This window comes from Thermobia domestica, chromosome 14 (assembly GCF_964235325.1).
Source record: "Thermobia domestica chromosome 14, izTheDome1.hap1.1, whole genome shotgun sequence".
NCBI classification, from domain to species: Eukaryota; Metazoa; Arthropoda; class Insecta; order Zygentoma; family Lepismatidae; genus Thermobia; species Thermobia domestica.
Window position 1 is genome coordinate 39,521,466 of NC_137467.1, and position 17,000 is coordinate 39,538,465.

Consider the following 17,000-nt stretch of genomic DNA (forward strand, 5'->3'; position numbering starts at 1 on the left):
CCTTATAAAACTGACGGGAACGTTTAATCAGAGGAAGGTAGTGAGGAGGGAGTTTAGGACGATGAGGTGAATATGTGGTATGAGGGATGAACTGCTCGGATGCAAGTTGTATATGAGTGGTGATAGAGGCGAGAGTGGAGTATAATTCATCAATAAAAGCGCCTGAGCTGAAACCTATAACCTATGATTTCAAACCTTTGATTTACGGTTATTTGTGATTTCACGTTTAACAGAAACAAATATTTTATACTATGTGTACTTTAAATAAATTATTTGAGTATATCTTTTTCATATAAAGTTTTTTTTTTTTAATTATCGTTCAAAGCCTTTGTATTTTAATAAGCTTTTTCCATAATCAATGCAAATGAATTGTGCTGCCATCTTTGGAGTTCTTTTAAACTATACGTTTGTGGGCATTTATATGTTTGTGGCCAATCCTTTCGATAATGAGATCTCGGAAACCACAAGTCTAGAATTGTGCCGTTTTTACTAGTCGATTCTAAAGTTTGTGTAGATTTGCCAGTTCTTATTCAAATTTTCCAAAATAAAATAAAATAAAGTATCTTTATTTTTCTATTGCACATTTTAGGCATCGTTTGATCTTATTAGTTTAATATTGCCACTAGGACGTTAAGGTTGATACCCTTGTGAAAGGCAACCAGTACAGCAGCTACGTATAGCGGGTTGATGGACATTTCAGGCGCTTTGCTTTAATCTGAATGACAAAACCTATTGTAAGCAGGTAACTTTAAAGGTTTGTGGACACACAATGAGGCGTATTCGAATATAGAATTATAAGAAAAAATGTTTGCATTTGGTATCATCTGTCATTTATTCAAGTGAGCCACAAGCTTACCACAACATTCTATATGTTAAAATATTACATTTATATGTTTGTCTATAGCAATTCACTCCATTTGGAAGTCTTCCTGTCCATTACTTGTGTTCATAAAGGGACTTGTACAATTATAGTAAGAAGTGGGAAGGAGATTCGCGCTCATATTAGAACTGTGCGCTGCGTAAATAGAGCAGGTTAAGCTAGTCATTTATAAATACTTTTCATTACTAAGAATAACATACATTTTATTATCAGAGTATTTTACAATCATTTTTGATTAGTGTGAGACGAGACGAGATTTGGGGTTATCTCATCTTGGAAATCTGCAGTGAAAGCGTATTCTCGTCTCGTGAGTATTAATATTTGTAATACACTGTGTATAAGAATAGAAATAAACCAATACTAATGTTTGTTCTTCTCGTAACGAAACACAAGAAGGAACAAAATAATCTATGGAAGACGCGGACAAGGGATTTACATGTGACTAAGGTCGTAAAAATCCTCCTTACGTAATATGAAGATGACTGAATAAAAGACAACAAACAACAGACAAGGTCAAAATGCAATGGAAACTTACTACAAGGGATTAAAAGGCAGATCTTTCAAAGATATTTGCTTTTTTGCATCAATTGAATTTTTTTTTTTTTAACTGCCTTTCACGTGAATATCAAGCTTTTACAATTGATAATTTAAATAAGCAATACAAATTCTCACAGTTTGCACTAATAAGAAAGAACACAGTACCTATTACTTTTTATGAAAAATCCAGATGTCTTAACGCTGAATGAAACTCACTGTAGTTAGAGTACATCAGATTTAGTCCGTAAAATTGTAACCAGCAAAGTGTGTTGATCACATTTCTTTTTAATGATAAAAAAGACTATCGGGAGCAGAGTACAGCAATGTCAAAGAGATCTTGACCCTTTGCTGATAAAGTAAACTTATAAATTTTTCATTGTTTTTAGCTTCGTTACTTTTCATTGTCTTTCTTTGTCTATACGAGGACTGTGCAGAAACTTTTTACTTGTCAAGCTTTCTTTATCAACAGATGGTAGCACATTCATACATCAAGCGTCATTCATTTGTGATTACAATACATAATTCACAAGTACAAACACTAAAGAGTACACGATTATTTGATTTGATTTTCAGTTGGCGTCCCTTTCAGCAGCGAGGCTATATGAGACGTGGATCGACTGATTAACGTGGAATCCGAACATGAGCTTCCGTAGGGAATCGAACCCAGATCTCCCACGCCACAGGCGAGTACGCTAACAGCTTAACCACGAGGGAACTAGGGATTGTTATCATTAATACTGAACTAACTAACTAACTAAAACTAACTCTATGGCCTATGGAACCCGGAGGTTCAATGCCGCGTTCACAAAAGCTCTCCACTGACTTCTATCCTTAGTTAACTGCATCCAGTTTCTACTTTGTATTCCAATCTCTGCAAGATCCATCTTAATATTGTCCTCCCATCTGCTCCTAGGTCTTCCTAATGGTCGTTTTCCGATTGGTCTTCCAGTCAAGACTTTGAAAGCGTTTCTACTTTCTTCCATTCTAGCTACATGACCCACCCACCTAAGCCTCCTAGACTTGACGACCCTAACAATGTTGGGTAAACCATATAAATTATGTAGTTCCTCGTTATGAAGTTTCCGCCATTCCCCATTCCCGTTCCTCTTGGGTCCGAATATTCGTCGTCAGGATCCTGTTCTCAAATACTTTCAGTCTATGTTCTTCCCTCAGAGTAAGTGACCATGTTTCGCAGCCATACAGAACAACAGGCATGATTATCGTTTTGTATATTTTAAGCTTCGAATTCCTCGACAGAATTCGCGACGACAAGAGATTTTGAACCGAATAATAACACGAATTCCCTGCTTTTAGTCGATATTTAATTTCTTTGAACTAGTTTTGTTTTTTGCCCAGTGAAGTGGGCATACACAGTGGTCTCGGGGCAGGGGCGCCCAAAGAAATTTTTTAAGAGGAGGGCCATCTCCATGGTTGCTATATTACGTCTGGCATTTCCGGTATTTAATATACGTGGTTTGCTATATTACGCATACATTTTCGTGAGCCTGGGCCCCACCTTGCCTTCCCCTTCGGGCGCGCATGTCTCGGGGGTACGGTTAATTTCAGTGATGATTCCAACGGACGGCTGGAGGAAGGTGAAATTCCGCCTGGAACTAGAGATTCTCCCGGGGCATTTCTTCGATCGTGCTCAACCTAGGTTACTATTTGTTCGCAGTACTACTTTCAGCCCCTTTAATCAAATCCTTGCTCCGTAAAACTCTTACCCCTACCAGAGGGCGAAGCTCTCGCAAGAAAGCTGACCTTTGGCTAGCAATATATAACTAACTAAATAACTCTATGGCCTATGGAACACGGAGGTTCAATGCCGCGTTCACAAAAGCTCTCCATTGACTTGCTCAAGAGACGAGATGACACAGAATTTTTGAGTGACGAAATGCAAGACGAGACTGAGCTCTTCCAACCACTATCGCCGCCACTGTGTGTTAAAAATTCAGGTGGGCTTAATCAACCTCTATAGTTTAAGATACTTATTTGATCTTAATTAGCAATTCATATTGATTTTCTCAGAAGTTAGAATAGAATCCTACCTACAGGCCAGCTTTACTTAACGTTTGTAGCATACGCTAATATTGAGACGTGTTAGTTGAAGAACTATTGAATTTAGCTCAAGTTAGAGAAATTACACAAACACTAATATACACAAGTCCTATCTAAATAGCCATATTTACGAATTGTGGCGTATTAACATGTAGTATGAAAAGTAACTTGGTAGAATATAGGCATGTAACTATCGGATGACCAGGGCGCTTAGCCCCTTGAAACTTTCATTTCGTTGTTTGGATAAATATATGTTCAAAGAATAACTAGTCAAGGATATGAGATAAACTTGAATTACATAATAGTACTCCCGAAAACTTATCTTGCCTCCTGTCTTAGTGTTCTGACAACAGGCCTGGTAGAGGCAGAGGCGTATAGTGGTTTGATGGCTTGGACTATCACCAATCTTTATAACACTTATACATTATTATTATTATTATTATTATTATTATTATTATTATTATTATTATTATTATTATTATTATTATTATTATTATTATTATTATTATTGGAGTTTAGTTTTCATATTATGCAGTCTTCCAACTAAAAAGAAACCTTGCAACACACTTTTCTTGTATCAAATAGATAAAAATGATTTTCTCTTCACTAGCACGACTTATATTATCTTATTACTATTACTGAGAAACGATTGTACATTTCTAGCTTCATTTGTTGCATGAAGTATCCCCACATTTTGGTTTGGATAAGTGGTAACCCTATTCACCATAGTAAATGGAAGCTATCCAGGTAAAAAAGAACGCTGAAATATGCTATTAGCAACGAAGGAGTCTCAATTTGTAAGAGCCTTTGCAACGAAAGGCTAATAATAAAACAAGTATTTATAACAGCTATACCAACTATCGCAAAATAGCATAAAACACAACATTTTCCTTGTATTGAGTCAAACGGCTATGAAACGAGGCTCAAAGTGTCCGAGACAATACCCAGAGACCATCAAAATGCAATGTCATTACTCGTATAATTTCCCTTTACTCTTCGCTCACACCTAAGAAACCGATTTTCTAGAGGCAACTGGTGTTACCTGGCAGCCCGCTCGTACCTTGTGCGTGGAGGTGGACGAAGGGGTGCGCTGGTAACTACATGAATCTTGCTGCAGTAGAGTAACTAGAGAAGTGGTTTCTGCTGCGTTGTCGTATCGGAGATTGCATGCAAAGAAGTAAGTGGATGTTTCTAAATACATAAAATTCGCAAAAACTTGTATCATTGAAAGACGATACTAAGGTATAAAATTATCAATATAATTTAGTTTAGCTCTATTATAATTATTTTATTTTGTAATATTCTAGGGCTACCGCGTGTGGGCTTGGTAGCCCATAAAATACGCCACTGGGTAGAAATCCTTTTAATACGGATATGGTCTTTGCTATGTAGATAAGTACACTGTATTTTTATGGACTTTACAATTTCTACAAACCTTTAAGTTCAGATTATGTCCTATTACGTCAATATAACTCGCATCTCCCCGTTATCCCCGTTACTGTCAACCTAATAAGGTACAATATATCAAATATAAGCATATGTAATTACGATGTGTTTGAATTCGCGAAATATATGCAAGTACCTTAGGTTTTCTTTCTACCTTGTTTTTATTTCCTCTCATGTAGGGGATTAGGAAAGATTTGTATGTGCCCTTACATGCGTGTGTGCGGTGCATTTCAAGCATACGCAACGGTACTTAATATATACCTTTGTAAGCAAACCTTTTATATACTCTACGAGAGTATGAGTTAGATGTATAAAAAAAAAAGAAAATTATTCCCCTCCATACTCTTCTTGAGTAGCCTTTTCTTCATACATACAAAAGAATTCTCTTTTATTACCCCTTCCCCCTTATGTAAAAAATAAAGAGAAAAAAATAATAATCAAAATGTTTTACAAAAAGAGGGAAAATTTGTTTGTACTGTCCAAGTATGAAAGGAGTCCACTTTCCTCCGCGTATTTTCTCTCTGTACTTTTAATATACCTTTCTTCTAACATTTTTCGCACGGGGGGGGGGGGGCAGGGAAGAGGGAAGACAAGGATAGAGGGCAGTCACTGCATCCTTTCTAGATCCTATTTTTCCATTTTCTCTTACAAGAAGAGTCCTTTGTGTGTGCCTCCTTCTTCCCTATTCCGTCAAAAAGGGAAGAATAATAAATATATTTTTTTTTTCGCAAGAGAAAAATAAAATGGACAGAAGATTGAGTGAAAAAAAAAATTGCAATTTCAATTTCTCCAGCTTTTCTACAAGACTGAGATTTTTAAATAAGCAAAACAGTGCTTTCCTAAGTCCAGAAGCCATTTTGGTCTCTTCTTATATATATATATATATATATATATATATATATATATATATATATATATATATATATATATATGAAAACCTATGGCTATTTTCCGTTATTTAATAAACATACATACTTGTCCGGAAGGTTTTTTTTTTTTTTTTTTTTTTTTTTTGTTCCTTTGAAGCTTTTTTGGGAAGTCTTTCTAATATATCATCATTATTCTCCATATTTCTCCTGTCTTTTCATATAGCTACTTCTTCTCGCTAGTCCTTGTATATATACATATTCCCATCCTTTATCTTTATACCTTTGTCCTTAGCTTTCATTCTCTATCTTATTTCTGCATTGCCTTTTTCTCTCTTTGGCTGAATGTGTGTGTGTGTGTGCCTTTATATTTTCAAATTTGCCTTCTATCTATCTATCAAAAAAAAAAAAACCAGAGGCGAAGCGTGGCCTTAGTTTTCTATACGTATGAATATAAAATCTATTTCTTTGTATTGACTCTCTTTCTGGGTACGCTTTATCTTCCTTGCTTCTGTTCCCTTGTATCTTTCTAAGTCTTGTCTCGTTTTTCCTCTTTCATATCTTGTCATTTCTATGGAAATCTTAAACATTAGAATGTCCTATGTAATCTGTGTGTGTGTGTGGGTACTACTAGTACCACATGTACGAAATTGGATGCTTTATTATATATCTATAGGGTCTATAAAAGTTCATGTCTTTTTCTTGCAGTTGTATTTCTAACAAAGAAGGTTGAAAAAAAAATCACCATCGTAAAACAAATTTTAGAAAAAAAAATAAGCGAAAGAAATGGAAAATTTGGAGGATTGCAGTACAAGGTTGTTGACAGTGATGATTTCAGGGAGTGGTCCGGGGAATCAGAATCTCCCGCCCGGGAACAAATATCCCATGTTACTCAATGTGAATTCCCAGCACTTTAATAACACTGTTTTTCACCCCTAGTGTAAAAGAACTCTTTCAGTTTAACGTCCCACGATTATGCCCGTTAGGCTAAGGGAGACGATGATTAAAGCAAGTGAATGTTGATGGAAGAATTGGTGGAATGAGAAAGTGGGAGGAAACGGGAGTACCCCGAGAAAACCCCACGGACACGATGTTGTCCACCAAAAACTTACTTGGCTGGGGGGTCAAACGAGGGACCTCACACACGGGTGAGAAGGTGATAAATATATTCTAAATGTTATAACACTCCCTTCGTGCACCCTTCGCTGCGCGGAAGAATTTTGATAACTTCTAGATGAAATCAAGAAAAAAATCATAGCATAAATTTTGAACAAAAATCTACGAAATGAGACGAGAATATTACTGAGACGAGACGATACATTTTGGGGAACTGAGACGAGACGACAGAATACTTCTAAATGGGATGAGCTTACTACAAAATTTGAGACGAGATTATACATTTTTTTAGAAATTGAGACGAAATCAGACAAAACACTTCTAAATGAGACGAGATTGCTACAAAATTTGAGACAAGATGGTACATTTTTGGGAAGTTGGGACCAGACGAGATCATACTTCTAAGTGAAACAACATTTCTAAAAATAATAATAATAATAATAATAATAATAAAAATGAGACGAGATGAGGAAACCTTATTTCTAGTCTCCTCTCGTGGAAATTACTAAATACAAAACAAAATCTGTAAGTTAACGTTCCAGGATTACGGGAGTTACGCTGAAATACGAACAAGATTAATACAAGTAAATTAAGACCGAAGAATTGAATTGAAGTGAAATGAAATCTTTGAGTTTTACGTCCCACGGCTATGTCGGTTAGGCTAAAGGAGACGGTTTTGATAAGAAATGAATGAAATATTGGAATGAAGATAGTGGGAGGAAACGGGAGAGCCTCGAGAAGACCGAAGAACTGATTGAAAGAAGCTAGATAGAGAGAGAAATCAAAGAATATTGGCATCCTTCATGTAGAAAGTCTGCTACAGAGATGACACAATAGCAAATTTTGACATCGATTCGGTTTAATTTAACTAAAGAAAGATCTCACAGTGTAAATATTTTCCAGTAATATTATCAAACGACATTAAAAAATAAAATGCACCTACCAAACGAGAAGTATTACATACGAATTTAAGCATATAAGCTACGTTAAAATCCAATAAATGCCTTTATGTAGGAACAAGTACGTATATTCCTTTGTACTCATGTAGTACGTGCCTATCTCATCTGACACACAATTTGGCCACAATATGCTGCTTCTGCGTTTTGCAAGCGTACACGTCATACATGATTGAAATAAATCTCGCAAAGAAAAAACTCTTTACCATAGAGACAATGCTGGCGTTGTGAGTGAATTCCGAGAATAAGATATTTCAGATACACAAGCTGCTTATATGAGCGAGCCTTGCAGTCTCTTCATCTGATCTGCTGCTACGTGTAATCCACAAGGCCTTTTCCTTTCCTTTCAACACTTTGAAAGCAAAAAGTTTGCTCACAAACTACGCGATAGGATAAATGGAGCGTACAGTCGTTTCAATAAGCCAACGAATTATAATATAAATACTAGTAAAAACGTAACTTATGATTAAGTTATGGCATATGGTTATGGTTAAAATAAAAGTGTCTCTTGTTTTTCGTATCTACGGTAGTATCTGTGGCATATTTTTAAACTAATATTTCCGGAATCCACGAGGCTCATATCCACGAGGCGTTGGTGCATGGTGTTCAATACCCAACTATTATTATTACTAATTTAATTATTAACAGTGTTACTTTAAACTTTAGATAAAATATTAGAAACAACAAACGGGTCAATGGAGGAAGTTACTCCAATTCTGAAATAGTTAGAAATCACCGATTATTATACGAATAACAATAAGTTCGAGGTCACTTGTTTAGGAAATAATATTGGAAGTTATATAAACTTCTAGCTGGGAAACAGGTAAGAAAGAGATCTTTGGATAGACCAAGAAGACTTTGAGAAACACCTTTGCCTAGACCAAGAAGACTTTGAGAAAGATCTTTGGCTAGACCAAGAAAACTTTGGAAAAGACTTGGCTAGACAAAGAAGATTTTGAGAAAGACCTTTGGTTAGTCAAAAAAGACTTCGAGAAAGATCAGGAAGATGATGAGAAAAGACTTCTGATTACACTAGAATGCAGTGGAAACAAAACCTTTGTGTCCCAAGAAACCGACGGGAAAGGAACTTTTGACTAGACCAAGATGTCAAAGGAAAGAGGCGTTTGCCTAAACAAGGAAGGAAGATAGTGGGAAGAGACTTTTGCCTAGACAAGAGAGGAAGATAGTGGGAAAGAGACTTTTGCCTGGAAACAAGACCTTTGCCTAAACAAAGAAAACGGTGGAAAAGACATTTTAGGCTTGATTAAGAAATCAATGAGAAAGGACTAAATTTTATTTCCTTTTTCTTAACCTTATTATGAAAGTGGAGCAAGTAGGTTTGAGGACGGATATCATGACGTACTTATACATCTGATTAACGCTGTAAGCTTGAAATTATTCTCATCTTGTATTTCGTGCTGAACAATTCAATAATTTCAATACTGCATTGGAAATACTTGTGTATAAAACGGTGTAACTTGATGATTGTACGCTGTAGAAGAGAGAGAGCATTTTACTGTTTCAGTCTACACCAATGCCTGCCGCCTTGGTTAGAATAAAATGGGATCTCTGTGATGGAAATGAAGGATCCCATTGTCAGTTTCAAGCACCACAAAACACTGATCTTTCTAACAGCCTTGTAGAGGCCCCGCCTCATTCAGATTCCCTCCCTTTCTCTGCTCTTTGGACGCCTATCTATCTAACTGCTTGTGTGTGTGTGTGTGTGTGTGTGCACTGGTTTTCAAACAGAATTTACTATCGTTTCTTACAGTTAGTTAGTGGTGCTTCATTTCCGAGTTATGTTTATACACTCAGGGAATGAAAAAGACGGCGACGTAGAAAAAAAGGAAGTCTTCATCGTTGAAAGTCAATAGTTCGAATATCGCGATTTCCGGTAATCTTATTATGGGCAAGCCGCACACAAAACAGTCTTGTTTTCCTGTTTGTGAAGAGCAAAAATGGCCGTTTTAGGTCGGGCTTACTATTCTCAGTTAGGTCTCATTAAACTCAACGAGGCTTGTGATCAGGGACGTATGCCCCCCCCCCCCTTTCCGTCCGTCCGAAATCCCGACTCTTCTATAAATTTAATCTAATTTTACAAATGTAAATATAATTCATCTTCATATTAAATTTAGAATCCCCGAAAAGCTTTTGGAACTCCAGAAATAAATTCGTGCGTACGTATGTGCCTGCTTACCAGGCCGGTAGCCAGCCCAAAAATGTAGGGGTGCCGGTAGAAGTTTTTTTGGGGGGCGATCCAACCATATTATATTTCATCACCATATTATAGTAAGTCTACCGTGAAAAGTTTAGGGGGGCAGTAAAAATTTAGGGGGCCCCGGCCCCCTAGACTCCCGTGGATATGGGCCTGCTGCTTACTATAGCTTAGGATTGGGCTCGGTATCCTCAACTATGTTTATTCGGGCCCAGTCGGACTCGAGCTCACTATCAACTGAATTGGTGATTGAGCCTGAATGTCAGGCTCGTGAATTTAGACACCTAAGCTAAGAACACACATTAAAATCAATGTAAATGAAAGAACCTCGAGAAATCCTCATACAGTATTACGTATTTCAGGCAGACTCTTAAACGACTGTTTGGATTTATATCCAATGCAAGCGTTCCTCCACCGTAACAGAACCCAGGACTACATTAACCTATCGATCACACGCGAGTACAAGAGTAGCCACATACTTTATAGTCTGTGCTCGAACCAGTAATTTTTAGCATCAAAAAGGTTGAGGATCAGAAACCACTAACCAAGTGACCTCAACTTAAGATTTAAAAACAATAATTAATAAATGACTGATGCAACCTGTAATGTAGCAGTGGGAAACCTTGTGTTCAGAGTACTTTTAACCATTTTCTAAGCTTTGGCCATTATTTTAAAAATACTCATTTTTTTTTTTCATCAAAAGAATGTCAAAATCTAAGAAAACTATTAGATACTGTATTACATTTCAGTTTAAATCTCTTAGGGTAAAGGAAATGAATTATTGATGAATAAATGAATAATCCAGGTGCACAACTACTACACTTGGATAGTGATGTGCAATTCTCAAGTATTTCATAGAATTGTCGTATAGATGGCACTAGTGTGAAACTAACGATAGTATTATTCTTAAAATAAATAGAACAACAAATATTCCAGATGTACAACGTTATTTGGACAATGATGTATAGTTTCCAAGTATTTCATAGAAGTGTCGTATAGATGGCGTTAGTGTAAAATAAGACACTTTACAAATAGTATTCTTCTGTGAATAAATAAAACAACAGACAATCCAGATGTACAGCGCTAGTTGGACAGTGATGTACTGTTTTCCAGTATTTCATAGAATTGTCATGTAGATGGCAGTAGTGTAGAATTTCTCAAATACAATTATTTCAAGAAACTAATAATTTTAGATTTTGTACAGATGTTTTTAGAAATAAAGGATCAATTAATGTTTGATGACTACATGCGATTTTCTGTCCATAACCTCAATTAGCAGCCGTTATTATTTTGTTTTTACTCTAATGTCATCTGGGTGATAATTCTATAAACTGGGCTGCGGTGGCTCAGCGGTAGTGCGTTCACTTCTGGAGCAGGGGGTCCCTAGTTCGATCCCATGATCGGTTCCTCAAACATTATTGATATCCACGCTCACGCTCCTCAAGTGATATTGATGGCCTCAAGTACCAGTGTTTTTACTTTCATGTACCGAATTACAAGGGTGCCCATCTCTCGAACAGGCGTTTTAAAAAAGGCAACGCTATGAGACAACCATGATTTTATCGTCACTGCAGAGACATACTTTGTGGACTACATTCTCTCTTCCTGAAAATAAAATCCTGTAAACGACCTTGTTAATTTTATATGTACGATATTAACAAAAGATTCTTTCACCTACCTTATTCTGCTGTTCCTGCTGCGCAATGAGCTGATCCCTTAGCATTTGCAACTGTAAGATCATTTCGGATAGTCGCCGTTCCTTTTCGAGAATACTATCTCCTGCTAGAGCTTGCTGGAGGGCAGCACTGTCGACAAACGCCATGTTGTTATCAGTCTTCATGGGAACATCGGATAATTGCTCCGTCATACTGAAAAATAAATAAATAAATAAATTCACATAACTTATAAGCAACAGACAAGAACATAGAAATGCATTGTTACACATTCACAGAAATTGGTGCAAGCAAATTCCAACCCACCCAAATCAGTATATTCCACGCTTTTCCACACTTAGGGATGCGCACAAGACGAGGTCTCGTCTCTAAAATATGTCATGAAAGTGACGGCCCGTCTCGGAAATTGAATCTGATTCTATTGGAAGTCCTCTTGTCTCGTCTCAAATCTCGTCACAAAAATTATGTTTCGTCTCATCTTGTGCGCGACACTATTCCACAGTTTTGGCTAGTTTGGCATGAAAACTTTTAACACAATGGTTCATTAATACTTCAGACTTGCGAACTCTTTTTTTCTATTTTTAAGGTATGGTACGGACCCTACACCTTTAAATTTTGATATATGTGTATTTTTCATTAGCCTGACTAGACCCGTGCGAAAAGCGCGAACTTTTTTTTAAGGGCCAAAATTCAAAAATTTTGAATTAACTGCAATGGAACTATTTTCTAACATATCCGTTCATGAAATTACGACAAAAAAATTATCTCAAAGTTAGGGTTTTTAGTAACAGGAAATGGATTACTATCCAATATATCCTCCCGTGAGAAAACTAAATATTCTCTAGACGTATCCTAACAACAAACTAGTTCCTTCTTCAGTGGGAAGGTAACAAGGACAAAGAAACGTGAGAGAAATACATGGAAAAACGAATACATACCGTCAAATAAATGTAATATGAGAGATGGATACCAAAACCACGAGCAGGGCACAGTGAGCAAAAGAAAGAGTTGAAGAAAGCGCCATGTCTATATTACGTCACTGCTGCCGGAACCAAAATATACATCCAAGGCAGGGGCATAAATAAGGGCCCCGCACACCAAGCATTGCGGGGGGTCCTCAAGCAATCAGGGGGCCCCAAAACGTGAAGTGGGACGTAGAGAAGGGGCCCCGTTCCACACTCTCTGTGGGAAGGCCCCCAAGCCTTTCGTTACGCCACTGATCCACGGTAGGTAACCAGATTTTATCAATGTTTTCAAAATCCAGATTTAAAGGCGGTTTTATTTATGAATAAAGAATGATAATATTAACCTCCTTTATATTGTGTGTATGTTGTTTTAACATCATAAATATAAACCGGCTTTAAATCTGAATTTTAAGGGCTGCTACGCCGAGTGGTTTGGCTATGTAATCGAATCGGTTATTGTTGAAGGGATATAATTACATTTAATTTAGTAGCTATAAACGACACCATATTTCTTTCTAAGCAGTGTTACTGACGAGACTAGATTTGGGGCTGTGTCGTGTCGAGAAAGATAAAGCGAAAGTGCTTTCTCGTCTCGAAAAATATAACTATTTCTAGCGGGAAAACTGTTCTTGTATATCTCGTCTCGAAAGTTATGTCTCGTCTCATCTCTTAGGCAACACTATTTCTAATAATAACCAACTCAGTTGAAGTTCAATCTACAGCGAATTCTCTTCAGTTTTAAGGGGTCGCAGTGGCTCAGTGGTAAAGAGTCCGGTGCTTGGGGTCCCTGTTTCGATCCCAGCTCGCGCCGTGTGGACTTTGTGGTGGACAAACACTGGGTTCATGGGTTTTCTCAGGGTTCTCAAGTTTCCTCCCACTTTCTTCATTCCACCATTTCATTAATTTCTCATCATCACTATCTCCTTTAGCCTACCCGGCATAATCGTGGGACGTAAAACGGAAAGATTTCATTTTTTCTTCAGTTTTAGCACCTTCAAACTCAACAAAACTCTAGTAATTGAGTAGGTGTGACGAGACGTCCTCTTGTATCAGGACATGCCCTTTTTGTCGGTTTTAAAAGTGGCACAGCCAGTAGCGTAGCCAGGATGTGTGTTTGGGGGGGGCCCAAGTGCTGTTATAGCTACATATAGAAAAATTACAAACAAGAAAATATATAAACATAAAAATATATAAAAAATTACAAACATCAAAGTACCAAAGTACATTGTCGGACCTCTTTGGGGGGGGCCCGGCCCCTCCGGGCCCCCCCCTTCCCTACGCCACTGGGCACAGCCGAGTGTTTTAGGAACACTGAAAAGGAAATGTCCTATTTTTAGGTACACAAACAATTACTTTCAAAACTTCAAAATTTGTTATATACAAGGTTATCGTAATATTGCCGTAATTGTTACTATGAAAATTTCTTGCTAGAGGCGTCGTTTGAGGGAGGACGGAAAACAATTGCTAGATATAGAAAACCTGCTTACTTTTCGAACAGAATTTTTAAAACGCGCTCAAGCAAGATCTGAAAATGACACTGCTCTTATTCGTTATACCAGTAAGAGATTTTTCGACAAATACTCTATAAATCTTTTAGTGAAATCTAAAAATGTCCTCCCTCTCTTTAAAATTATATCATATGCTAACCCTATAATTGAGACACTTTTAGATAATCACGTAAGGTAAAGGTTGTTTCAGTAGCGTAACGCAATAATGTCTGCCCCCCTGCAGGATTATTTTTAGGCCCCGCTTCCCATGCCCATTCATTTCAAACTATATTATGTTCCTGTAGAAGACAATGGTTAATAAATCCATGGAATATAATAAAATTACAATACACCGAAAAAGGTAAAAATTATTTTCCCTTAACCTTCGAATGCTAAGATGATTTTTTAAACTGATGTTGCTAGAATTGATGAATTTTCGCCAAGAACACAATTTTTTTCTAAAGCAAATAATGTTGTTCAGGGAAATTGATATTCCGTAGTCAGTTCACTTTTTGTAGCCTATAGTTCTTGGCATTTGCTTCGCGGTGGCTCCCCAAAATCTGCCCCCCCCCCTTCCCCGCACGGCAGGCCCTCCGTGCTCCTCAGTTACGGCACTGACTTGTTTCTAATTCAGATATTTGTAAACTTAGCTTTGTATAAGTTTCTTTGTAGTCAAGACATTAGAAATCCCCGACATGTGAACATTTTCAAGGCTTACTATGATGTGTATGATATATTTCAATTAACTGAAAGCCCAGTAGGTAATGGGGCGTTTACACTTAGTCGATTTGCGTTCGATTCAGTTGAATTGACGTCACTTTCAACTTAATCGACCGTGTAAACGGGACTTCAACTTAATCGCTTGTTGATCGAAGGCGACTAATCGACTGGCAACTGAATTAAAAGACGTTCTATTTTCTGTGGTTGAAATAATTGAACACATCCATCAATCTGATTCGGCCTAGTTGCTTCGATTTAGTGGCAAATGCAGCGAGTCGATTTAGTCGTGCGACTAAATCGACTAAGTGTAAACGCCCCATAAGAAAGAAGAATATATGAAGAGAAAAATGAGTGGAGAATGTGGAGGAGGACGATACCATAGTTGGATCAGAGAACGTGTAGATTGCATTGGAGCGTGCAAGGATGGTTATGTTAGTGGTGTGTGTATGTGTGGGTACATTGTCCGAGAGAGAGAAAAGGGTTCTTCTACATCTGAATTATGCACCATTTTTTCTGAAGTAGGCAAGTCACATAGAAGAGAAGAGGTCGACGAGATGTAGAAAAGAAATTTCTGTTCTCTTTTCCTGGACACAAAAAGCAGTATCCTTTTACAAAGTTCCAGTGACAGTCACGGGAAATAAAAAGTTCCAAATCCAAAAGTCCAAAAGAAGAACGGAAGCAAATCGAACACCTCTGAACTCCGCTTCACTTTTAGAAAGTAGCATACCGGAAGTGATATTTGGACCTGACGTTGCGTAGCGCGACGTTGCCACTCTACTAGTTGCTGCACTGGTAGAAATACGAAATGTACGGTTCAAGAAAAAAATAATCTTCTTAGTCTTTCATTCTGTGTCTCACGCTAATTCCTCATAGTAAACAGTTACGTTAAAAGATGTCGCTACCTACCTTTCTGACAATAATATAGATGGTGCTAGTGTGTAGGCGGTTTTTCTAATTTGAAACTATTGAGACAATTTAATTGGAACTTAAAAACGGCATTTGTTTCAAAAAAATAGGACGAGAGCCGTAACCATATTCAGACCTGCACTTGAGCAACATTGACGTAATGCTAAAGTATTATAGCTCCTTATCAGCAGTTTTGTCCGTGCAACTCGACCCCGTACGTTCATGTCAAGTCACTCGTGGTGGACTGTCATTGTCCAGGTTCCTCCGTCACTTGCACCGTAGTCGCACAAAGGTTCTAAGTGACAATCTGCTTTAATGCTCACGGAACCTGTCACTGAGTTCCTTTCTTTCTTTCTTTCTTTTTCTTTTTTTTTTTTTTTCGTTAGGAGCACTGTTCCTCTTCGCCGATGTATATTTTGCGTGAGTTTTGTAAGCCGTCATCTTGGACACTGTCGCTTGCGGCAAAACCAACACAATTGTCACTTTTGTACCACATAACCGAGAGCAACCAATTTGTCGTCTATCGGAAAGACAAATTTCTCAGGTTACACATCAACGCCTGCTCAGCCTACTGTAGACTGTCATTCTCCTGCTCCTCACGTAGTACGGCTCAGCCCATTGTAGGCTGCCATTCTACTGCTCCTCACGTAGTACGGCTCAACCCACTGTAGACTGCCATTTTACTGCTCCTCACGTAGTACGGCTCAGCCCACTGTAGACTGCCATTCTACTGCTCCTCACGTAGTATGGCTCAGCCCACTGTAGACTGCCATTCTACTGCTCCTCACGTAGTACGGCTCAACCCACTGTAGACTGTCATTCTACTGCTCCTCACGTAGTACGGCTCAACCCACTGTAGACTGCCATTCTACTACTCCTCACGTAGTACGGCTCAGCCCACGGTAGACTGCCATTCTACTGCTCCTCACATAGTACGGCTCAGCCCACGGTAGACTGCTCTTCACGTAGTACGGCTCAGCCCACGGTAGACTGCCATTCTACTGCTCCTCACGTAGTACGGCTCGGCCAATTGTAGACTGCCATTCTACTGCTCCTCACATAGCACGAAGTTTACTTTAATGCATCACCAATAACAACAAGGCGCTGCGGTCGGCACCTGGTAATTGCCAACTCAGATATCTGACATGTTTTCAACTCAAGGTGTTTCTATTATT

General features: G+C 37.9%; 1 protein-coding gene across 7 annotated transcripts in view; it reads right to left on the reverse strand.

Moving 5' to 3' along the window:
* Positions 1-17,000, reverse strand: part of LOC145669646 (uncharacterized) — a 995,784-nt gene that overhangs the window by 185,416 nt on the left and 793,368 nt on the right. For all 7 annotated transcript variants that reach the window (XM_081737888.1, XM_081737893.1, XM_081737887.1 and 4 more), the window contains one exon: positions 11,753-11,942. In XM_081737888.1, coding sequence (XP_081594014.1) covers positions 11,753-11,942 — 190 coding nt within the window. The remainder of the gene's footprint in view (positions 1-11,752; positions 11,943-17,000) is intronic.